The sequence below is a fragment of the Fusarium musae genome, chromosome 3 (genome assembly GCF_019915245.1).
Source record: "Fusarium musae strain F31 chromosome 3, whole genome shotgun sequence".
Lineage (NCBI taxonomy): Eukaryota > Fungi > Ascomycota > Sordariomycetes > Hypocreales > Nectriaceae > Fusarium > Fusarium musae.
The window spans coordinates 208,266-232,726 of record NC_058389.1 but is presented as its reverse complement, the minus strand read 5'-3'; the positions used below and the strand labels follow the sequence as shown (position 1 = coordinate 232,726).

General features: G+C 50.1%; 8 protein-coding genes across 8 annotated transcripts; 6 read left to right on the top strand and 2 right to left on the bottom strand.

Moving 5' to 3' along the window:
• Positions 1–5: 5 nt before the first annotated feature.
• Positions 6–1,364, top strand: J7337_003529 (uncharacterized protein; the record flags this gene model as incomplete). The annotated part of the gene is given in 3 exon segments (XM_044821245.1): positions 6–238; positions 316–1,050; positions 1,070–1,364. The coding sequence occupies 3 exon segments, from the start codon at positions 6–8 to the stop codon at positions 1,362–1,364; spliced, it is 1,263 nt and encodes a 420-aa protein (XP_044682578.1).
• A 609-nt stretch (positions 1,365–1,973) lies between these two features.
• Positions 1,974–4,103, top strand: J7337_003528 (uncharacterized protein; the record flags this gene model as incomplete). The annotated part of the gene is made up of 2 exons (XM_044821244.1): positions 1,974–3,499; positions 3,551–4,103. 2 exons carry the CDS (start codon positions 1,974–1,976, stop codon positions 4,101–4,103), a joined length of 2,079 nt encoding a protein of 692 aa, XP_044682577.1.
• Positions 4,104–4,502: 399 nt separating this feature from the next.
• Positions 4,503–6,017, bottom strand: KYN1 (Kynureninase 1; the record flags this gene model as incomplete). Its single annotated transcript, XM_044821243.1, has 2 exons — positions 4,503–5,782; positions 5,834–6,017. 2 exons carry the CDS (start codon positions 6,015–6,017, stop codon positions 4,503–4,505), a joined length of 1,464 nt encoding a protein of 487 aa, XP_044682576.1.
• Positions 6,018–6,449: 432 nt separating this feature from the next.
• On the top strand, positions 6,450–7,776 carry J7337_003526 (uncharacterized protein; the record flags this gene model as incomplete). The annotated part of the gene is made up of 2 exons (XM_044821242.1): positions 6,450–6,770; positions 6,820–7,776. 2 exons carry the CDS (start codon positions 6,450–6,452, stop codon positions 7,774–7,776), a joined length of 1,278 nt encoding a protein of 425 aa, XP_044682575.1.
• Positions 7,777–9,186: 1,410 nt separating this feature from the next.
• J7337_003525 (uncharacterized protein) lies at positions 9,187–10,812 on the top strand (the record flags this gene model as incomplete). Its single annotated transcript, XM_044821241.1, has 3 exons — positions 9,187–10,101; positions 10,154–10,279; positions 10,330–10,812. 3 exons carry the CDS (start codon positions 9,187–9,189, stop codon positions 10,810–10,812), a joined length of 1,524 nt encoding a protein of 507 aa, XP_044682574.1.
• Positions 10,813–12,074: 1,262 nt separating this feature from the next.
• Positions 12,075–12,934, top strand: LXR1 (L-xylulose reductase; the record flags this gene model as incomplete). The annotated part of the gene is made up of 2 exons (XM_044821240.1): positions 12,075–12,394; positions 12,454–12,934. 2 exons carry the CDS (start codon positions 12,075–12,077, stop codon positions 12,932–12,934), a joined length of 801 nt encoding a protein of 266 aa, XP_044682573.1.
• Positions 12,935–19,873: 6,939 nt separating this feature from the next.
• Positions 19,874–21,658, top strand: J7337_003523 (uncharacterized protein; the record flags this gene model as incomplete). Its single annotated transcript, XM_044821239.1, has 1 exon — positions 19,874–21,658. One exon carries the CDS (start codon positions 19,874–19,876, stop codon positions 21,656–21,658), a length of 1,785 nt encoding a protein of 594 aa, XP_044682572.1.
• A 1,810-nt stretch (positions 21,659–23,468) lies between these two features.
• Positions 23,469–24,109, bottom strand: J7337_003522 (uncharacterized protein; the record flags this gene model as incomplete). Its single annotated transcript, XM_044821238.1, has 2 exons — positions 23,469–23,915; positions 23,984–24,109. 2 exons carry the CDS (start codon positions 24,107–24,109, stop codon positions 23,469–23,471), a joined length of 573 nt encoding a protein of 190 aa, XP_044682571.1.
• Positions 24,110–24,461: the final 352 nt, after the last annotated feature.

Sequence of the window (24,461 nt, the reverse complement as noted above, 5' to 3'; positions counted from 1 at the left end):
TCATAATGGTGAATTTGTACGATACGATCTACGATGACGAAAGATGTGGTGTTGATCTGTTCTACATGCAGAACCAGATGGATAGAAGTGTAAAAGCACAGGACAGCAAGGATGTCGCGATATGCTGGCTTCTCTACCAAAGTCCTATCATTACGAGAGCGCTGGATTTGGCGATCAAGTACTGCAAGGACAACAAGGAGCGACTTATTGTGTATGTCGAAGACTCATGGATCCAGTGGTAAGTTACACACTGATCACCTCCTATTCGAGAAGCCTTACTCGGAATCGTGCAGCGAATTTACTCACAGTCTATAGCATTCTTGTTAGCCTGTTCGTCACAGCTGGATTCGATGTAGGTACTGTCCACACTTCGGATGGGGCGGTTGAGACTGATCGTATCTTTCGAGAATGGAACGGCCCTCAGTCCGACCTGGAGATATTCGTGGCCAATGTCAACACCAAGGTGATGGATGGGGATATGCAAAAGTGTTGCTACAAAGCTCTGATTCTGGATTGGCCGCTTGAGCCAGAACGTCTTCTTCGGACTATAAACCACATGGCCAAGAACAGACTGAACCGCTGTGAGCCAGCAATGGTTCACATACTCAAGCTTTGCTGGAGTCACCATGACGAAGTCGAGAGGATTTGCTGCACCAAATGGGCAATGCAGCTGTCGAAGGACATTAACCTGCCTGAGTGGATGACAGGTGTTGTCCGCGAGGTTTGCATCTTTGCGATGATCAAAACTGCGCGGCAACAGCGGTTCAACCGCTATGCTTGGGTAGTCATGCACGACATGGGAGGGCGAGACTATGACGGGTCCCTCGTATCATATTCCGATGATATAGTCCCTCGTCTCGGTCATGTCTTCTCCATCGCAGCCAAGCTAATGCTCAACTTCCCAGAGGACAAGAAATTTTGGGCAGAAGGCGAAGAGGTCCTTGTCGCAGGGTGTTGTCGCTTCCTCAATATGATTGACGGTGATCGTGAAAAGGGGACTGATAGGCTTGAGGTCAAGCTGAGCTACACGCCAGAAAAGCTGAGGGATACGTGTCTCTTGGCATTTGAGCATTCGACGGACTTTATATGCCATCAACTGGACCATGGGTACGGATATGGAGATGAGGGCTATCACGAACGAACGGAATGAGCAGTTGCTTCTTGGTGTCGAGGCCAGAGCTCGGGGTGAGGTCAGCGCTTTGTCTGATGACGTGGAGAGCCAGTCCGAGGAACAAGATACCAGCGTTGATGCTGAGGCGGATGTAGATGAGGAGACATATCAGATTGATGAGACTGGCGCGAAGCGCAAGGCTGGCGATGGTAGTAGGGGTGACGGGAAGAAGCAGAAGACAGGGGCTGCTTAGCTGTGAAGCAAGCTCGATGCGGGCCTGGACGGGTCAGATGAGATTGAGACAGACATCAATGCGCGGTCGCGAATGAGGATCTCACAATGGCCCTTGGGAGGGCATTCAAAAGTTTAAGAGTAACTGACTGATTTCAGATGAATAAAGTGAGAAAATATTGATATGTTGTTGTTTTCCTAATGAGTGAAGTTGAGCTGGTCCATTGAGCGTCTTGTGAGTGAGAGCCTGTTTCAGTGGATGGTAGTGCTGATCCGCTGAACATAGCCGCTGTGCCGTCATTGTCGGATGTGAACATGCACAAGATGCACATGCGATTGGTTTGTCACTTATACTGAATACCACCTCGTCAAACTTCGGATACAATACGTCCCCAGCAGCCCTTCCATTACTGATATCATTTCTTTAATGTAAAACAAGAGACTCAGGCATTTATATAATTCCCCATTTCTCAACCTCAAGCCAAGACTCTGATCGGAATCTCAAGCCGGCCCGCACTAACAATTTCTCCAAGTCCGAACATCCGCGTCTTTCCGCCCTCCCTCACCTCTCGCACATCCGGCTTCCGCACCGCACCGCACGCTTCACCGACCCCAATCCCATGATAGCAGCATGCAACCCTCAGAACCAGAGCGCTACATCCGCAGCCGCATCGCCAACGCTTGCGACGGCTGCAAATCCCGCAAAGTCAAGTGCGACGGTAAATTACCATGCAGCTACTGCACGCGACGCCAGAAGCCGCACGACTGTCACTATTCTCCCCAGCGACGACGTAAAGCGCATTCCGTGCGATCGCCGCAGACTTCGGAAAGGGCGCAGTCGACGAGACATACTACGCCTTCTACACCTGCTGCTGCTGCTGAACCTGTGGCGCAGATTGATAGGGATAATGGGGGACAGATTGATGCGGAGGATGAGACCGAGGTTCCGAGGGAGGCGAGGTTGGTGTGCGATGCGCAGGGAAAGTTGATATTCGTCGGCGATTGTGCGCCTCTTTCGTTTTTTCAGAGCGTGAGACAACTCGTTACCACAAGAGTTGGACAGAATGCTTTTGCGCCGCAGTCGAGTCGGTATTCAGTCCTTGAAAATGCGACGGCGCATCAGTCGAGACGGATACCGGGTGATAACCGCATACCAATCGTTCATCCAGATGATATTCCCCTCGCAGTATCGAATTACTTATCCATTGCCACCGGCCTCGTGGATCTCTTCGACAATCGCCGCCTTCAAGATGATCTCATCCTCTGGGCGAATATGGACCCGAAGCAAGACGACGCTACAACGATTGTCAATTTCCTCGTACTCGCCATCGGGATGAAGATCAATGATGAGGAGCGATCGCAGGATTACTTTGAGTATGCGCGCGATAAAGCATATTCCAACCTCACCGGCAATCTCAGCGTCTCAACGGTCCAGATGTTTACGCTTATTACGTTATACATGCTGTGTGCATGCCAGATCAACGGGGCGTTTCTCTTCTTCGGTACGGCTGTGCGGGCAGCTTACTCTATCGGCATTCACAGAACGGAAGTCAACGCGCGTTTTGGGCCTGATATCCACAGACAGCGCGATCGGCTATGGAAGAGCATTCGTGTCGTTGATCTGTTTCTGAGTTCGTCGATGGGCAGGCCGCCTGCAACTTCAGATGTCGACTGTACAGTTCCATACCAAAGTCCTGATGAGAACGTTGAAGAACCGGTCGATCTACTCAATGCATCGGTGCAGATATTCTTGGTTCTCGAGGGTGTTGTCACAGAGATTTACTCACGACGAAAAGTGTCGCTGCAACTTACAGAGGGGATATCACTCCAACTCCGAGATTGGTCGTCGCGGTGGTTGAAGCAGCTTAAGGATATAGTGGCCAACCCGGAGGCTCAGGATAGAGCGCAGGCGAGTGGTGCGTGTCAGATATTGGCGACGTATTATTACGCTGTCATGTTGGTGTCAAGACCATTTCTGATGTATGAGCTTTGTCGAAGACTGTCTGATGGTTCGGTCAACTCGAATGGAAGATCGTCTTTGACGAGTGGAAAGTCGAAGTTGGCAGATGCTTGTATTGACGCGGCGAGTTTGATGGTTGATCCGATATTGGATCTCATTCAGAAGGGGATTCTTGTTGGACATGTTCCCATTCTCGTGTAAGTTTTCCTTAACATCCCTCTTATAGACATTGTCTCTAACTATTACAGGTCATGGCTATTTGCTAGCTCTCTTGTTCTTGGTGTCGGCCTCCTTGGTGGTTTCGGCCGCGTCCTCGAGAAATACACCCGCATGGCCATCCACGCACTAGATCACTGCTCCAAACACGATACCCACGCAGGGCAATACTCACTCATCGCCCAATCCCTTTTGACGACCGCCCTCGAGTATCTGGAAAAGCGCGAACTTGCCGAACGTCAACGACGGACGGAAAACTCAAGCCAGCTCTTCGGTCTCATACCCTCCGACACGATGGACTCATCACCAACCTTCACAGGCCAATCAATAGCCACACCGTCTTCTAGAGGTCGCGAATCACTTGATAGGACGTTCCTACAGCACAACGGGTTACAAAATGTCGGATCACCGTTGTTTGGCGACTTGGATTCCGCGTTTCTGGGACTAAGTGAGAGTATGATGCAGACGCCTGATCCGAGCTACTGGGGCGGACCGCTGGGGAATGAAGCTGACTCGGGCTCGGCTTTGAACTTGTTTGCGCTGTTGGATGCAGGCGGTGGCATTGACCTGACGCATCATCTGTGACAAATCGGTTGGTGCGGAAGTTCGGAGGTGTCAGATAGGCGGGTATGTTCCTGATATCAGATCCGACAAGGATTACGCGTCGTAGTATAAGATAAGAAGATGGCTGGTCCTCGGGTATGGAATGCCATGTCTAGCCGAGAGACGATGATATGCGAGATGTGATGTGATAGATCATATGGCGCAATGCCTGGGTTACTTCGTCATCATGCGATTGTAATGCTGTACGGTCTGCGGTTCAGAGAGAGAGTCAAGAAGTTGAGAGATATGGAGAGAACTTCCAGCAATTGATGATTGCTTTCATTTACTGGCGCAATCTACAACCTTCTCAATAGACATCACTAGAGCTTCATAAGTTAACCAAAAATCATGCTTCATTAACAATCATTATCCATCTTTTATCTAAGGCAAAGCCGTCCTCAAAATCTGCATAAACTTCCAAACATCCTCAAACCTCGTGTACAGCGGCACAGGCGCCACACGAATAACACCAGGCTTCCTCTTATCACAAATCACAGCATTCTCCTCCAACGCCGCACTAACATTATCCAACAACCCATCCTTCAACAACACACTAAGCTGCGTGCCCCTCTGCAGCGGATCCCTCGGTGTGATGATACGGAACAGCTCAGCGTCTGAACCCTCAGCCAAGATCTGATCGAGCAAATACTCTGCGTAGGCAGTCAACACCAAAGCTTTAGAGCGCAGATCATGCATGGTTGTCTTGTTAAACACGGATAAAGCACCGGAGAGACTGGCGAGGTCGATGGCGGAGGGGTTGGAGAGCTGGAAACCGCCTGCGCCGGAGGTGGGGATGAAGTTGTTGTCCATGTTGAAGCGTACGCTCTTGTCGCCGCCATACCAGCCCATAAGACGCGGGCGGTATGTAGCTTTGCCGGTGGCGTCGTTGAGCTCGACCTTTCCGTGGCGCTCGTGCACGTAAGCGCCTGCGATGGAACCCGGACCTGCGTTGATGTACTTGTACGTGCACCAGCATGCGAAATCAACGTTCCAGTCGTGAAGCTTGAGCTCGACGTTTCCAGCGGCGTGGGCGAGGTCCCAACCGACGACAATACCCTTTGCTTGCGCGTAGGCTGTAATGCGGGGAATGTCGAAGAGTTGGCCGGAGTAGTACTGAATACCAGGGAGTAAAAGAAGAGCAGTATCTTCGGCGTGCTCATCAATAGTAGAAAGAATCAAATCGGTTGTGATGATGTGATCCTCATTAGGATGAATCTTGACCATGCTCTTCTCAGGATCAAGACCGTGCCAAACGACCTGACTCTCAATAGCATAGTGATCACTAGGAAAAGGCTTCCACTCCAGAATAACCTTGTGTCGCTTCTCGCTCGGCTTGTAAAAGCTCGCCATGAGGAGATGCAGGTTTGCTGTGAGTGTGTTCATGATGACAATCTCATGCGGAGAAGCTCCAACGAGGTCTGCAGACTTGACGGCGCAGTCCTCAGCGAGGTCTTGCCACGCTGGAAGGGGTGAGTTGTCGAGAGCGCTGAAGTGCCCGTTTACTCCGATGGAAGCCCATGTCTCGAGTTGGGCGTTGAGATATTCGCGGACAGCTTTTGGTTGGGCGCCGAGAGAGTTGCCGACGAAGTAGAGACATTGTTGATCATCGGCTTCTGAGCCGTTGCCGTTGCTGTGGCCATTTGTGCCATTGACTGCGCCAGCTGACAGAATTAGTCAGTATAGAGCTTCAGTAGTAGTATGAGCGTACTCACGAATTGAACCGTCGAGGGCCTTCTTCTTGAGGGACTTCTTGGTCGGCAGGACAAACTCATCCCGAAGATGGCTTAGCTTATCCTGCGAATCCAAATGGCGGGCAAACTCGAGAGAGTTGGCGTCGCTGGGGAACTTGGCGGGAGCACCGCTCCTCAGACGCTCGACGAATCCAGAAAGCTCCATTTTCGAATTACAATAATAAAGGGTAGTGTGATGTAATGAACTGATGTGGTAGAACTCGTATGATCCGTCTGTGAGAGGGATTGCGAAATCACTTTATGTTCCGTGAAGCCTCCACCAAAATTTTAGCGGAAGCACGGAAGTTTAGCGTCCATCCGCACATCCGCGTCCCGACATCCGCATGGTGGACGTCATTATCCATTTTAGATATAGCGAGGTGCAGCGATTGGTCACGCGGACACAACACGGATCGGATGAGGCTGGCACGGAGACCGGAGACGGAGGTTCAAGTATACGGAAGACGGAAGTGAGAAAACAAGAAATAACCCATGGGAATTACAATTGTATTTTAGACTGAGGCTTTTCTAAACAATTGAGATTATACATCTTCTTTACTATTTCCATCAAGCTTCTCTGCATTGAATTAAGCTCATCATGTCGCCACACGCTGTTACGTACCAACTTCCGCGCATCAAGCTCACAGCCGAACTAAAAGAGTTCGCCGTGACGAGCAACGCTTTCTTGCCTGAGCACAGTCCCCTCAAGCAATTACCGGATTCTTACTATGAGCCATGGGAGCTTGTTATTCAACATCTCCCCGCGTTGATCAAATACTTTGATATAAGACGTGCTGTTGATACGCTTCCTGTTCTGTCAACGGAGAGATTACGCTCGGAGGCCGAGTGGAGGAGGGCTTATTCTATCTTGGCGTTCTTGACGCATGCTTATGTTTGGGGTGGAGAGAAGCCTGCGCAGGTAAGCCAGCCACTCTTATTTGATGGGGTATGATGTTAATGTTGATTAGGTTCTTCCCCCGCAAATCACCGTTCCGTTCCTCGCAGTCTCACAACATCTCGAACTCCCTCCCGTTCTCTCATACGCCGCCGCAAACCTATGGAACTTCTCCTCATCCAGCAACGACTTTACTGATCTCGACCATCTCGACACCCTACACACCTTCACCGGCACAGAATCAGAAAAATGGTTCCTCCTCATCAGTGTCGCCATGGAAGCGCGCGCAGGCACCATCATCCCCAAAATGATGGAAGCCCTTGAAGCAGTCAAGACACGCGACTACGACGTTATAATCTCTGCTCTCGAACAACTGAAGTCTTGCATCGACAGCGTTGGCGTTTTGCTAGAGCGCATGTATGAGAAGTGCGATCCTATGACGTTCTACTACAAGATTCGTCCGTTTTTGGCGGGAAGTAAGAACATGGAGGCAGCGGGTCTGCCCAAAGGTGTTTTTTACGATGAAGGCAATGGGAAAGGCGAGTGGCGACATCTCCGCGGAGGGAGTAACGGCCAAAGCTCCCTTATCCAATTCTTCGATGTTGTGCTGGGCGTAGAGCACATAACCAGCGGTAACAACACCGAAAAAGCGGGTGAACGAAGCTATCACGACATAGTAAAAGACTACATGCCGGGTCCTCACCGCCGCTTTCTGACACACGTTGCTCGCAAGGGCAGTATCCGCGAACTAGCATCGCAAACACCCAGCACACCAGCCCAAGAACGTCTTCAAGCTGCTTTCACGGCTGCGACAGAGGCGCTCACGGTGTTTAGGAACAAGCATATACAGATCGTGACGCGGTATATTATCCTGCCGGCGAGGAGCGGGAGGAAGGATGGACCGCAGAATCTGGCGAGTAGTTCGTCGAAGAAGAATGGGGAGGAGTTGACGGGCACGGGGGGCACGACGTTGGTGCCGTTTTTGAAGCAGTCGAGGGATGAGACTAGTGAGGCTGGACGGTTGGAGTAATTAATGAGGGACTATTTGTGGTTATAGATCATAGCGATAGATGAGCGCGAAAAGCGCGTTTCTTTGACGAATACATTTATGAACATCCACTCACTACCTATGCAATCGCGATTGATGCAGGTTTGAAGTGAACACATCCACTCAGATGAATAGAACGACTCACTGACAGTGCTGAAAGAGCCTCAGACCTTTGACAATCTCAATCTCTTCTAGAAAAGTTCCATGCGCCAAGGCCGTAGAATTGTCTTCCGCGTACCGCCAAACAGCTCTTGGCAACCATGACTCTCCAACACCTAGACAAACGATGATCAATAAGTCTATTACCAACCTTGGGGTAACTGTCACCCTCTTATTACCGAGTTTCCACGACCATGTCCCTGGGATTAGGGTCTATCATTACCCGAACTCTCTCACACACCGATAATTCCCGCTGTTGAGCCCCATCTAAGCCGTCGAAAACTCTGTTCCTCGGAACCCCATGCAGCCTCCTTACTCCAGAAGTTATTCCCCAGTGACAAAAACCCCCCCACGCGTTTTCCCCACGGGCAGGAATTTTGAAATGCTGCTGCCTTGCGAGTCAGTCGGTTTTCAGTAGTAATTCCGGGCCATCTACCGTAGAGATGCACGGGTTTTGGCATTCGGGCCTTTTTCTTTTGGCTGTTGTCGGGGTTTGCACGGGCTTTGGGTTGGCGAGTTCCCCTCACTTGACTCTGGGTTTTTTTGCGGAGTCTCCGCATTCTCTCCAACGTTGCAAATGGTTGGAGGCATGTGGAGGACAGAATTGTGAGATGGCCTACAGACATTGCAGCAGTCACCACGACGCCCGGTTAGTTCTCGAGTCCTTAATACCAGCTGGGCTATCGATTGATATATTTTCAGACAACTGCTATCTCTTTTGTGTCATTTCTTTGTTCTGTAGATTTGTCGCTGTCCCCCCAGTTCCCATCTCTATCACCCTTTTCTGTCCCCCTTCCACCCCCCTCTCCAAAAAGCAAAGATCTACACTCACACTCCACCATCACAAACCATTGGGTCCTTGCGCATCCAGTGTGACACTCAAATTTGCAACCAGAAAATCCTGCCTCAAGCGAGGGCGACTGTCAACCTCTGGGGAACCCGTGATAGTCGCCTAATCAGGCTTAACCCACGCGGATAAACCCTTACCTCTTCCCCATATTCTCCATACTCTCAGCACTCACTCACTCTTCTCCGCGCTACACCATACTTGCTGCTCGATGATGTAACCCGTGTCACCACAGCCGGTATTTTGCCAGCCGTTCATTTCTTAAAAAGGGTTCATCATGCCCGGTTAAGGTCAGTCCTTTGTTTCTTAGGTGTTGTCGTTTGTGTGAGACTGGTAGCTCACAGTTGTTACACTCTACAGATAGCCCACCAAGTCTCGTCATCACCATGGCAGACCACGCAAAGCCAGACGACCACGTCGCCTCGGCCAAGCTCAGCGTCGAGTCGCACCCCGAATCCCGCGCCGCAGCCGCCTTCGCGATGGACTCGCAGCACCGCCAGGCCGTCGAGAAGAGCATGAAGCGCAAGCTCGACACGCGCTGCGCGCTCTTCGTGCTCATCTACATCATGAACTACCTCGACCGCAACAACATGGCCGCCGCGCGCCTCAAGGGCCTGCAGGAGGACCTGAACCTCAGCTACAACCAGTACGCGACCTGCCTGTCCATCCTGTACGTCGGGTACATTCTCATGCAGGTGCCCTCCAACATGTTCATCAACCGCATCCAGCGCCCGTCGCTGTATATCTCTGCGGCCATGTTGCTCTGGGGTCTCATCTCCACGCTGTCGGGCAGTGTGCACAACTTTGCTGGCATGGTCTGCATTCGGTTCTTCCTTGGTTTCGTGGAAGCTGCGTTTTTGCCGGGTGCTCTCTTGATTCTGTCGAAGTGGTACACGCGTCGGGAATTGACCAAGCGCAATGCCATTCTGTTCTGCGGCAACCTCATCTCCAACGCCTTCTCCGCGCTCGTCGGCGCCGGCGTGCTGTCCAACATGCAGGGCGTTCTGGGCCACGCAGCATGGCGCTGGCTGTTCTGGATCGAGGGCGCAATCACGATGGGTATCGCCATCTCTGCAGCGTTTATTCTTCCCGATCTGCCGCATAACTCGCGGGGCTTCACGGAGGAGGAGCGACAGGTTGCGCAGCTGAGGATGATTGAGGATGTCGGCGAGGCAGATGAGGATTCTGCTGAGGAGAGCGCTTTCTACGGTCTTAAGCTTGCGGTCAAGGATCTCAAGATCTACATCATGATGTTGACCTTTACTGCTTATGTCGTTGGTCTTTCGTTCAATGCTTTCTTCGTAAGTCAATTGATGTCTATCGCATGCACGTCGGTCGCTAACAATTGAACAGCCCAGTTTGACAGAGACGCTTGGTTTCGGATATGTGCCTACTCTTTTGATGAGCGCTCCTCCGTGGGTGTTCTCTTGTATCGTGTCGGTCATCAACGCCTGGCACTCGGACAGGACCCAAGAAAAGGTCAGTTCAATTACCCATGACGTCGCGCAATTATACTAACAACAACTCAGTTCTGGCACATCGTCGGCCCAATCGGCATCGGCACAACCGGCTTCATCATCAGCATGGCGACCGAGAACGTCGCAGCGCGCTACCTCGCCCTCTTCCTGCAAGCAGCATCCTACGCGGGCTTCATCGTCTTCTACTCCTGGATCAGCTCATCCTTCCCGCGACCACCCGCCAAGCGCGCCGTCGCCATCGCCATGATCAACGCCTTCAGTCAGCTGGGCAACGTCGCGGGCTCGTACGTTTGGGACCTGAAAGAGAACGGGTACCGCAAGAGCTACGGCATCGTGCTGTCCATGTTTGGCGTCACGGTGGTGGGATGCTACATCTTCAGGCTGGTGCTGATCGACCTCAACAAAAAGCTCGAGAGGGGAGAGGCCGCTTGGGAGACGCGCCGGGATGTGGCTGCGCATACGGCGGCCGTCGAGGTCATGGACAGCCCCGACGAGGCTTTGAGGATGAAGCGGGATTTCCGATACCTTATTTAAAAGCGGCGACGTCTAGGTCTGGGCAGGCCTGGGCATGCGTGCGTGTGTGCATGCATCAAGGGTTATATTAGACTCAATGTAAACAAGACAAGTTTTTGTATGATGCCCTGCATGTCCAATTGAATGTTGTTTGGGTGATATTCTCAACAAGTGGCTTCATGTATTCTGCTGCAACCCCTCATTTACAGCATTGTCCATTTTCTGTCTCGGTGTGATAAGCATTACATGAACAATCGACACCGGCCAAAATTGATGACCCGAGTATTAACGATACGCGATAAGAATTACTCAGTATTATCTATCCCTCTATCGCGGTTAAGTCAGCATTGGTGATGCTAACTCATCATCACGATTTCAATCTAGGGTAGCTTTTTCCCTGTCGGACCGGGTGCAATTTAATCGTCTGACACAGAACACGTTGACGCGTGCTCAGCCAATCCAACAAGGTACTGTCCTCTCAAGCTAAACCGAATGGGGAGCGGTGAAGCCGGGCGTTCTGCGGGGGTGCTCGCTCTAAGCAAGGAAGAGGGAGGGAGAGAGGCTAGAGAGGGGAGCTTGAGACGGGAGAATGACGCTCGGTTTATCCACTCTCAACTCCATCCGACTCTATTCTCGGTGGTATTTGGCAAGATATAAGATTCAATTATGGATCAATGATGAAAGAGTTCGTTTACCGATTCAGTTGCTGTTGCAATTGACGACGAGAGACTGATAGAGGGGTTGGTATTCACCCCGCCTCGCTGTATGTATGTACGTCCACGTCTTACCACTCAATACAGAGTCCAATTGGTTCAAAAATCATCACACAAGACAGTTCACATGGGGGGTTCATGCGTCTGTCCCACCGAGACTCGTCCTCTGCCTAACTAAGCATGTGCTCAGCCCAACAGACTTTACCCCTCGACGCGTCTTTTCCAACACGGTTGCAGCGACAATGGAGGGGCTACAACCCATTGAGAGTCTGATAGTGGATACTCTTCTCTTTGTAATCGCCGATGCCCCTCGTTTTCTGGTGTCTGTGTCTCTAGCTCGAGAAGCACTGCATGGTCTCTCTGCTTCCATGACATCACCGGACCCATGCCCCTCCATCCATTACAGCTCAGCTCCTTGGGGCTTGCTGCTTTTATTTTCGGGACCACGCCATGATCTGAGTAGACACTTGATGCCATACAAATAGTCTAGCATCCCCCCATCCCATTTCCCCTCCATCAATCTCTCTTCTATTTATCTTTTTAATACCCAACATACTTAACACCGTCACAATGGTTCAGCAAATCCCCAAGGCCAACCACATCCTCGACCTCCTCAGCCTCAAGGGCAAGGTCGTCGTCGTCACCGGCGCCTCCGGACCCCGCGGCATGGGCATCGAGGCTGCCCGCGGCGCTGCTGAGATGGGCGCCGACGTCGCCATCACCTACGCTTCCCGCAAGGAGGGCGCCGAGAAGAACGTCGAGGAGCTCACCAAGGAGTACGGCGTCAAGGCCAAGGCCTACAAGCTCAACGCTGCCGACTACAACGACGTTGAGCGATTTGTCGGAGAGGTCGTCAAGGACTTTGGCAAGATTGATGGTTTTGTTGCCAAGTGAGTACCCCATTCCCTTTACCAATTGAGTCAATTGAACTTCGTGCTAACTTGTCCAGCGCCGGTGCTACCGCCAACGCTGGTGTCATCGACGGCTCTGCTGCCGACTGGGACCACGTTATCCAGATCGACCTGAACGGCACCGCATACTGCGCCAAGGCCGTCGGCGCCCTCTTCAAGAAGCAGGGCCACGGCTCCTTCGTCATCACCTCCTCCATGTCCGGCCACATCGCCAACTACCCTCAAGAGCAGACCTCTTACAATGTGGCCAAGGCCGGTTGCATCCACATGGCGCGATCTCTCGCCAACGAGTGGCGCGATTTCGCCCGTGTCAACAGCATCTCCCCCGGATACATCGACACCGGTCTGTCTGACTTTATCGACGCTGAGACCCAGGAGCTCTGGAGGAGCATGATCCCCATGGGCCGCAACGGCGATGCCAAGGAGCTCAAGGCTGCGTATGTGTACTTCTTGTCTGATGCTAGCACCTACACTACTGGCTCTGACCTTGTCATTGACGGTGGATATACTTGCCGATAAATGGCTCATGTCTTAATGATGTTGACGATACCAAACAAATAACTTAGTAAAATTAAAGAAATAAATATAATGACACAATCATCAATCCACTGTGGATCTGTTCCTGGCGTGCATGTGCTTGCAGTAGCGAGTAACAAACGGCCTTATCAGATGGCGCTAGAAAATTCACCGACTGAAGAATCCACTTGACACTTCACGATGCCTGCTAGTCTAGTCGATCACGGCTGTCATCTCGATGACTACATCGAGATTCATGTCAATCCCCTTTTTGATATCTTACGCTGAGTCATTACTATACTAATATTACACTTGGGTATCTCCATCGCTTGCAAAACTGACCGTCGCATATGATTTACTGTCTTTTCTCCCACCTTTTGTCGATGATGTTGTCCCAACTCTTGTCGCCGATGAAGCTGTCGTACACGTATTCGCCGTCAAAAGGCCACCTTCATCGTTCAGCTCAATCGCCTGCGAGTCCTCCACCGTAATAGCCGCAAGCGATCGATCGACAAATATTTTCCTGCTGTTTTGTCGCAGCTCGGTTCCCTTCCTTGCTCTGTATCGCGATATTATATGCCTCACCAGATGCCTAATGTGCGGCATGCAAGCGACCATGACGCCGACCGAAATCTCCACGTTTGACCAGACGAAGGCTGATTGTGCGTGGGCGACTGGTCAACATGTTAGCTCGCGCTGAAACAAGTGACTCAAAGTATTTATCTGTTAAGTCCTGAGAGAGCAGAAAAGCTACAAGTTCGCGAACTCGAATCGCAGCGACAATTGTAAGACTGCGATGTTAGCAATAAAATCATATACACCCATTGAAGCACTTACAATATCCCAACACTGAACATGCTAATGACACCGAGTTTCTTCTTCAACTTCAGCCCCATTCTCCAGAGCTGCGTCATGGGCAGAATGAGCATCCAGATATCCAGCACCAGATTTATCCCCGAAAGCGGCAGAGTGAAATTAGTAAACCCGGTCAGAATAAGATGACCCTTCTTCTGCCGCCACCCATTCCAAAATAGTGAAAACGGCTGGATCTGGAGGAAGACAAAAATGAAGAATGCAACCCAGATCAGAGCGTTAAAGACCATGGTGCACTTGACTATGATTCTAAACTTGTGGCCGGGGAAGATTCGGAGGAAGAAGCATAGGATTGCTGCTTTGACGAGGACTAGCGCTGTCAAGTACAGAACTTCGATGGCGATGAATAACTGAGAAGATATTAGTTTGGCCCTTGCGAGTTATAGAGACCATGTCTCGGTCTAACCTTGAAGATCAGTACGATCTGACTGTCGCTTATGAACCACATGTCAAGACCAAGCCCCAATGCAAGCACCGAAAAAGTCAAAGTCAGCGGCCTAGCTCTTAAGACGGAGGGGAACAAGACTTACTGATCTGCGCTCGTCCAGCAGCGCAAGGTAAATAAACTTACAACAGTTAAAGTCGTCAGAGTATCGTCAATCCCCCATGTAAGTCCAAGCCGGAATTTCTACTATCCTCAACGCAAAGAAGACGAGTGCAAATGCAAAGACGACGGTACTGTTTACTCGATACGACGTTGTGTTGTTGGTCGGTGGGATTCCGCATGCAGCAGACGATTCTTTATGAAGTCTTTCTACAGGTTAGCAACCCTGAACCCTGTTTCTTGGAATTACGCACCCATTGTGTGTCTCATAGAGCACTTCACCATCAAGCAAACACCCATCGCTTTGGTAAACGGCCTGCTGTTGCACATCGCCTCCTGTCCCAACTCTGCATATTTCTTGTTGCTTAGAAGCTCGGTTAAACACTCGATCTAGTACCCGTCAGCGAAAAAGTCACATAAATCCAGGATCTGAAGTACTAACAGCACATTTTGGTGCGTTGGCAAGTATAGAATCAGGAGATTGAGCCGTCACCGTACCGTACAGCAGGCATATCGTCCCCAGGATGAGAAACCGCCTGCTGAGCGCCATGGTAGAAATCCAGTCACTAAAACACACAAAACGGAGAATAAAGACCGGGGAGGGAGGGTCGCACAGCGTTTTAAGCATGCTGCGCAACCCTAGGGATACTTTGTGGCACTTCGGTAGTGGCTGCATCTGATGCTGTGAATCGTAGCACAGGTACAACCTTCCAATACGCCGGGTCTAGAGCGGATCGGGAATTCAGATGGGAGCGTGCCGAATACCTGGTTGTACTAAGACATTGACGTTGGTGGAGGTATCATGCTAGGGCTGAAGTTGAGAATGGGGTGCATTCCTGAGCGTCTCGGCCAGGAACCATCATGAGAGATCATATCATCGCCACTAATTATATTCTTCTTATAAGTTCTGATCCGTGAACTAAATGCATTGATTGTTTCTTCTTGTCATTTTCTTGCTCGTCGTAGATATGACAATCTTCAGCCTCACAAGCTAAGACCAATGCTTGCCCCAAGCAGTGTAACCATCCCCAACTTCCCCAGGGACGATCACCGAATATGATTGGTTCCCAGCACCACGGAAAGCAGACCAAAGGTAAAATTGGAATTCGGGTATCCCACCACGATCTGGCAATAGGCGATCTTATCCGCATTCTCTCTAGAGACAAGCTACAGCTTTTGTCACGACAAACAAGACCCTTGGCTCAACGTCCCTGTGCGACGCTGGAATGGGGGACTTAGAGATGTTTGTCTGCGCCCAGGAACTAACAGCCATTATCGACACCACGGCGCGGGGGCAAAATCGCTGGGATATGACGAGTCGTTTACCAGGAGAGAGGCAGAGTTAAGAACGACCTGGTAGCTTGATCGTCGGGGCCGACGATTTCGATCTTGACGATTGGTTGACAGGACTTTGTTGGTTGAGTGCTCAGATGCACAGACTTGTTCAAGAAACGGAAATCGGGGGTGATGCCCCGTTGGAATCAGGCACGTATGGAGAAGCAGACTCTTGGCATAGATTTGATCGATCTAGACCTCACCCAAACTTACGCCGATAATTGGTTGGTTGATGGTGAGCACCCAAGAGCAAGGCATGTAAGCGTGCTCGTGACCATTAAAAATGCCAAGAAGATATTGTTCTCTGCATACTCTCCCGAGCCGTTTCTCAGGAAACTAACTGTCAGTTCGTTTCAGACTTGGCTGGTGGCTAGTTACCTTACTGAAGAACCACAAAATGAAGAGGCAGTTGGACGGTTATAGCAAGACAACGCTGTTGATCCGCGACATATCAAATATAAAGAAATTGATAGCACTAAGTGAGTTTGTGGCTCAGAATCCAGATAACTGAGGATTTTAGACTTGGCAGTTACAGTAAGAGTGACTTAGTATCTACCACGTTATGGGGTTAGCCTTCGTTCTGGCCTTAACTATACGAAACAGATAAGAAATAACAAACTTATGCTTATTCAAGATTAAAATGTAAGGCTAAACATTGTGTTTCAATCATGAAGGCTGTGAATACAGCATAAGAAAACTGCCGAGGCCTACCCTAGACTTGCTCTCTGGCTACTAATCGCACTTGAGCTATTTCCGTGACTGTTCTGGCGTCAAGCAAATGTCGGTTGATCTAAAATTCATCTGTCAGAGGTCAATCGCAAGGCTGTATGTAGTATGGAGAAATATCTTTTAGCTCTAAAACGTGAAAATGACATACATGCTTTACTTCTTGATCACAGCAGCTAACGACGTGCTCTCTCAGTATTCAATCCCAGTTAAGAGCAAGATAACAGAAGCCTATCTGCTGAATTGGTTGTATATGCTTCCCGGTTAATGAGAACCATCCACCTAGGCACAATATTCTACGGCTCTGAGTGACAGTTTCTTCTTGCTTTGACAGCTTCACGTGATACAGCTCACCTATCTGTATTCGACCGTAGCTGCCTTGTCAACTCAGTTATATTTCTTCTCATCTGAACCTCATGTAGATCTCGTCACAAACGCCTCCTCGGTAATCTAGCTGAGTCCAGAAGACAGACGTTGTGAAGTTCTAATGAGTTTGGTAAGGAAGATGGTAAGAGAGCAACTCACTCATCAGTCATCCAAGCATGGGTTGTCACTCACGGGACACAATCAAATCACATCATTCACCATCGGTCAGCTCAAACTTCACACATACATCTCACGTCATAGTGTCGAGTGACGAGCAAACAAACCAAGTAATTTCAAGACCAAAAAGCTGGCTCGTATAGCCATATTTATGGTTCGGCCGAGTCATCAATGGAGTCCTCGGCTTCTCACTATCCGCTTATCCACATTGGCAGTGGTGAGGACCGGAGGAATACGAGCGCTAACCTCAGCAGAGTCAAGCCTCATTCGTCACTGGACGGTGGACCTACGCACATGAAACCACCCCCTGTCGATCCCAGTTCTCGAGGCTCCAGAACCAACGAGAAGAACAATTTTGATTTCTCTGATGAAATGAGATGCAGGAACTTCTGCAATACGGGGAAGATGAAGATGGTGTTGAGCAGAAAAGAAGGAGGGAGGAGAAAGAAGAAAAAAAAGGAGGTGGAGACGCTGGGCAACTCAATTGGGAATGTCACATCAGCATCCTTGGGTCGCACGAGACATGGTCACACTGAGGAATACGGTTTTTTGGGTTGGACATCAAAGTTGTTTGCTATACGGCGGGACGAATCCCATCTGTTGCGCTATTGCAATCTCGCCTGTGTAAAAATAGCCAGATTAAAATGCAAAAAAAGGTTACGAGCCTGGCATTGACAGCTCAAGCTTGGACGATGGACCTCGACAGCCTTACCTTGCCAGGCTTGCCTCCAGCTGACGGCAAACAAGCACGGTATCTGAACATCCGAAGAACAAAATCAATTGAATTTTGGCTTTTCTCCCCTTTTGCGTAACCCGTATTGCCGATATCCTCCATCACACCAGCCAGAGATCTTCGCTGCAGTCTGCAGCCCTCATTTAGCCTTAGACTCAAGACTTCGTATTTATGAATTTAGTTGCATAAAAATAAAGCAACTTGACGTCAACGATTGGATAAAAAAGCCTCATCGACAAACGAACATCCAAGATCTTGGAACCAAACTCTCCAACATGTTGGATTTTGAGCCGCTTGGACCGTTACAATAACGGTCCATTTTTATCCTTGATTTTGGAATGCTAGAAACTGAGGATATACCCGATCGATTTGTCTTCGATTCCCGCATTCCTGTCGGGCAAAACGGTTTCGACTCCGCTTGTCGCGTGGAGCTAAGACCCAAACTGCCAAACTTTTGGTGTCTGTTCCTCGGCAGCAAACTCCGAACCTTGACAAGGAACATGGTACGATGTTGACAACTGTTACCCTGAAGCTTAATAAGATTTTCTGCTGTGAAATTCAATTTGGCGATGGCGTTGTTTTGTGAAATGCCGCCCGCTAGAAGCAGCCAGAATTAATCTGCCGAATGGTTGCATTTTAAACTGTGATAATTTCATCAAAGGTTCTACGCCAATGATTGCTGGCGTTTATGTACGGAGAGAATATTATTCACAATTGAACAACTCACCTTACTTGTATGCAAGCGCCAGCCGAGCGAGTGATACTGTACGTGAATGCAGGAACAGGGATGCACAGACTCCAATGGGCTTTATCGGTAATAAGAAAATACCGTATTGGACGGTGAGAAGAAGCGCCTCAATGTACGGAGCACTTGATGGAAAAGGAGTTGTCAACAGCCAAGCAAGGTCACCGTGTAGTCGAGCAAGCATATCAATCGTAACTTTCCCGCCATTCTCTCGGCATCGTCTTGTCATCAAGCGACTATGATTACCAAACAAGGATTAAACGGAACTCGCCTCCAAATGCTACCTTGATCATCCAGAGTGGATTTTGCCTGATGCTACCCATTACCAACAGCATCAGCAAAACGCATCCTTTGGTTGACATACTCCAAGACAGCATCATCTCCACTGTATTTTCATGCAACAATCCCTTCACAACTCAAGGTGTTCTGCTGGCCAACCTCGAGATTCAGTGCGAGATTTTTAGTGGCAGAGTGGGGAGATAAGCAGCGATCTACAGGGAACCTTTTTTCCCCCTCGTGTATGTAGGTAGGGGCGTCGGCCGTCAAGCACACCGTGTGCCAAGGGCAGCAGTTTTTGTATACGAGAGCCCCACGAATCAACCAAAAGGCTGCGGACACTTGGCCAGGCAACATGGCAGGGGGTGCAGATCACACAAAAAAGTCCCCCCCTCATCAGTGAATTGGCAGGTAAGGAGTCAAGGGAGTACCGGCACGGCAGACCACTGAGACAGCACTACAGCCCGCGTCAGATCATAAACTAGCCCAAGTACTGTACTGAGCTGACGCAGGTCGTTGGTCAAACGTTGGGTTACCCCGCAGGCTGACTCCATTGAGACAAGTTGACTTGAAAAATTTACGGGTAATACGGTTCCTGTGCCTGATAGACAGTGCTAACCAAGCGGCGTGTTTTGATTAACTTTATCTAAAAAAGAAACGGCGAAACGCTCTGGTAGCCTATCAGAGGCTCTCAACCAAACGTTTCTGCCCTTTGCTTGCACCGTGCACCAACCGTAATAGACGAACACGATGGGCGCGCTCCGTCACATCCGAACTTGTTCATACGGTCAACATCGTGATCTTGAGCATGGATGTAATTTATTATGGATCCCTGTGAGCCGCCCGCATAGGAGAGGTTCCACCGTACACCTTTACCCAACCAACTTTTTCTTTCCTGCCGTTTATTACATCACGTTGCCGGGATGAACTATGGAGAAGAACCCGTATTTCCCTTCTGGCCCTGCGCAGTTGGGCCGATAGGACACGAGGGAGCCAAGATGATAAGATCCTGGGGTGTTTTGTCAAGGGGGGGGACGACACCTTACCTTGCATCGAGTATAAGAGTCTTGAGCGTTTCCCCAAGAATTGTTTCCGTTTTTCTTCACCCACCTTTCGTTTAACCAAGCTTCACTCGTTTATAGCATTCGTTAAACCAAATCCATCAAGATGCGAGGTCTCGTTATTCTCAGTGCGGCTGTCAGCCTGGCCAACGCCGCTGTTGTCGAGAGGAATTACCCTGTTCCTGGACAGGAGGAGTACCCTGCTGTTCCCGACAACGAGTATACTCCCCCGGCTGCTGCTTACCCTCCTCCTGCCGTCGAGAAGCCTTCCACCCAACCCTCTAACGAGTACCCTCCTCCTGAGGCTACTAAGCCTTCCAATGGTGGTGCCTATCCTCCTCCTTCGGAGACCAAGCCTGTGACTCCTCCTGAGGAGACTCAGCCTACTGGCGTCTACCCTCCTCCCGAGAAGAGCACCGACGTCTATCCCCCTCCTGAGAAGAGTACTGATGTCTATCCTCCTCCCGAGAAGAGCACCGACGTCTATCCCCCTCCTGAGAAGAGTACTGATGTCTATCCTCCTCCCGAGAAGAGCACTGATGTCTATCCTCCTCCCGGAAAGACCACTGGTGTCTACCCTCCCCCTGAGGAGACCACCAGCGTCTATACCCCCCCCGAGGAGACCACTGGCGTCTACCCCCCTCCTGAGGAGACAACTGATGTCTACCCTCCTCCTTCCGAGACTCAGCCCGAGGAGCACAGCTCTACCGAGACTCCTTACCTTCCTCCCAGCGACACTCTCCCGGCTGAGGGTACCTCCTCAACTGAGACTGGTTACCTGCCTCCCACTTACACGAAGCCTTCTTACACCAAGCCAACCTACACCAAGCCTTCGTACACCAAGCCCGGCTACCCCGAGACCTCTCAGTGGACCACCTCAACCATCTACACCACCCAGGTTCAGACCGTCACCAAGTGTCCTCCTGAGGTTACCAACTGCCCTGTTGGCCCTCACGTCACCACCGTGACCATCCCCATCTCAACCACCATCTGCCCTGTGACTGAGGAGCATCCTACTTCCAAGTACCCTCCCCACCAGGAGACCACCAAGTTGACCACCTCCACCATCTACACCACCAAGGTGCACACTGTCACCAAGTGCCCTCCTGAGGTCACCGACTGCCCTGAGAAGCCTCACGTCACCACTGAGACCATCCCCGTCTCTACCACTGTCTGCCCCGTGACCGAGACTCACGTCGTTCCCCCTGTTCACGAGACAACCACCAAGCTGACCACCTCAACTGTCTACACCACCAAGGTCCACACTGTCACCAAGTGCCCTCCTGAGGTTACCAACTGCCCTGAGAAGCCCCATGTCACCACTGAGACTTACGCTGTCTCTACCACCATCTGCCCTGTGACTGAGACTCACGTTGTCCCTCCCAAGGAGACTCACCCCGTCGTTATTCCTCCTGTTCACCCTGGTAACGGAACCTGGACTCCTCCCAAGCCTCAGCCTCCTAAGGAGTCTCACCCCAGCTACCCTCAGCCTCCTGCTCCTCAGCCCCCTAAGGAGTCTCACCCCAGCTACCCTCAGCCTCCTGCCCCTCAACCTCCCAAGGAGACCTACCCCGCTCCCCCCAAGGAGACCCAGCCTGGCGTCACCCCTCCCAAGGAGACTCACCCCGCTCAACCTCCTGCTCCTCAGCCCCCCAAGGAGACTCAGCCTGCCCAGCCTCCCGCCGAGTCTCACCCTAGCTACCCTCAGCCTCCTGCTCCCAGCAAGCCTGTCGAGACTGCTCCCGTTGTCCCTGCCCCTAGCACTCCTGCTGAGACCTACCCTGCTCCTCCCGCCACCACTCCCACCCAGGTCACTGCCGGTGCTGGACGTGTCGGAGGTAGCGTCGGAGCTGCTCTCTTTGCGGCTGGTTTTGTCGCCTTCTTCCTGTAAATAATTTGACTGCTCACGCGGAGCAACGAGTATATGACGGTTTGGAGATATATACGCTGCATAGTATATGCACCTATTACCTGCACCTATTACTTTCTATTAGATAATTTCTTAGATTAATATGTTCACGGGCATGAAGCCAAGTAAAGTGTTTACTGTTCAATATGTGATTGCCTTTGTGAATGTTGGAGGATAACTGGGATCAGAGATCTCATGTGCATGATGTAGGATTAGTACATATTTTAAGCTCTCGTCACTTGAGCTGTAATTGCCTCTGTTTCTCCTCATAGCACCACTAAATCTGCTCCTTGGACTGGAGTGACTCTGTCGACCGCCCGCCTGGCAAATCTGTCGATGAGTTTGGCCACTGGGCTCTATCTTGTTCCACCAGTCGGATACCTTATTAATAGTCCACGTCAACATGATAACGGGAACAGAGATGATGGTGGCTATACAAACTATTTGATAAGCTAATAATGAGTCCAACTTGTTTCGGAAGGGAGACTCGCTCAGACCGCGTAAAGCCTGTACCCTTGGTATTTCACCATGCCAGATCCATTGCTACAGTTGGAGACATCGAGTGTGACATGAGACTCGAGGGAAAACTGAGAATCCCGGTAGGTTGCCGCCCCAGGTTATTGTCCTGCACCCTCACGAATCCGGCCTCTTTTATGCTGGCTTGTGTCTGGTACAGATCAAGGAGCAAGCCATCTGTCACCTCAGTTAGTTTTTGAAGTAATCGTTCAATCGTAATTAAATGAACTCTCGAAGACATGTGCTGTCTCTACCTCTGCTATCAGACCCCCTGGATCATGCTGGCATGTATAGGTCATAGTTCTGATGAGAACTGGCGACATCTGTTTCCAGACGGCATCTTGGCCATCGGCGAGTGAGCTGGCCATGCGGAGCTCATCTCGAATATTGTGTATCGTCGTCAAGAGTGCAGTGTCAGGCGAGATGATGTGATAAGTGCTTGAAAGCGTCCACTTGATTTAATGGCAAGCTCGATTTCCAGACCTGTTTTGTTGTCCTTTTCTGCTTTGGAAGATTCACGGAAATCTTTGAACAGCGTTGATCCAGTTTTTGCTTAACCATTAATTAGTACGAGAGGTGGCCTGTATATTCATTGTCACACACTGAACTAAACACCTCCCAGATGAACTCTGGAGAGACGCTCTTTGGACATTCTGTTGACCGCTCGAACAGGTCAGTTGTCATCTGTTCGAGAAACAGATAGACCGATTGGGGGTGCAAAGAGGCTGTGTGTCACTGCATGTCAAAGTATGTTTTGTTGCTCTCAATAAATGTCCATGGTTCTTCTTCTCTGTCGTGGCTGTGATGACAGTCTCTGGATCAGCTTGGTTGCTAGGAACACCAGGGCACGGCACCTGGTAGACCTCCTCATGAAATTTCAGGACCCTAGTAGGTCCACAATCGATATCCAACGGGCCCTCACTCGACCTCTGGTAGACGTTAAGATCTGGAAAGTGTTGCTGGTCTCTGAGGTTTGCTAAGATCCCAGCCAGGGAACCTAGAAAAGTTATGTTCACTCTGCTGCAGCTGCATTGGTGACCATTGTGTGTATAGTAGCACTGGATGCTGCTACAAGTTTGATACCTGTATTTGATGCCTAAGTCTGTAACTTGAGATATATTCTTTCATTCCTTTGAATTGAATTAAGTTCTGTCTGATGATCTCAGCTCTCAGCCATAAGTGCATTATTAAGTATATCATCAACTGTTATTATCCTTTATCTATACAAGTGATTCTATCTTTTTCTGTTGATATCCAGGGTATCCAATCTTGCTTCCTAGTCAGACATAACAGTAGACTCATCCCAGCGCTCTGTACTAGCCTCTCCCATCCCCCTTAGCTCATTCTGCTCAAGCGACGACGCCAATTTATCGTCCTGACCCCATAGCAGATAAACCGGATCGAGAAAGTTAAAAACTGCTATAGCCACAACCATAATGGCACCATCTAAACCGATGAAGTATCCTTCATGAGTAATCAGGTAACCACTCCAGCCTTGCAGAAGCTCAACGGTTCGGTAGATGCTTCGGATGAAAATCATGGTCAAGGAAATAAAGACGGCAGCCAAGAGCCAAGTATAAGCCTTTGGCAAAGCGTTGCCATCAGATAGTCCTTGCTTCCTTGACTGCAAGTACGACTTTTTGACAAAAACTCTTCTCAGAAAGTCAATAACTAAGACGGCGAAAACCACCATGGCTGCCATCTGGAAGACAATGCCAGCGACCTGTCCATCATTCCAATCAGTTACTGTCACTTCATTTCCACACAATAATAAAGAATTATAGATCTTACCATGATATTTGTCCCTGGCTTTGTATCACCGTCAATCTTGTCTGACTCTGTAGAGGCCATCGCTCCCCCAACAGCTTGTACGATGAGAGCGATAATGTCGCATGTCAAAAACACAATAGCGTACATTCTCGGCCCAAGGATAGAAGATTCACGACCAAGTCGATTGATGAAGGCGCCGAGTATAATGTAGAGCCCTGCTGTAATAAATGTCGGGGCGATGATGAGAGTTGTGATCTGCATCAAGAACGCGTTATTGTTATATGGACATTCACTCGACCATGTTCGACCAGCCCAACCAATTACTTCGGCTGATTCATAGGTATTAGCAACTCTTCACGCTTGCGACTGAGACCATGGAAGCGATTTTTGACATACTCAAAGCTCCGACTCCAAAAGCAAATGATGTCCATTGGCGTTTCCTAACAAACTGAATAAAATGGCCAAAGAGACTCAGACCGAAGAGAACGCAGAAGGCGAT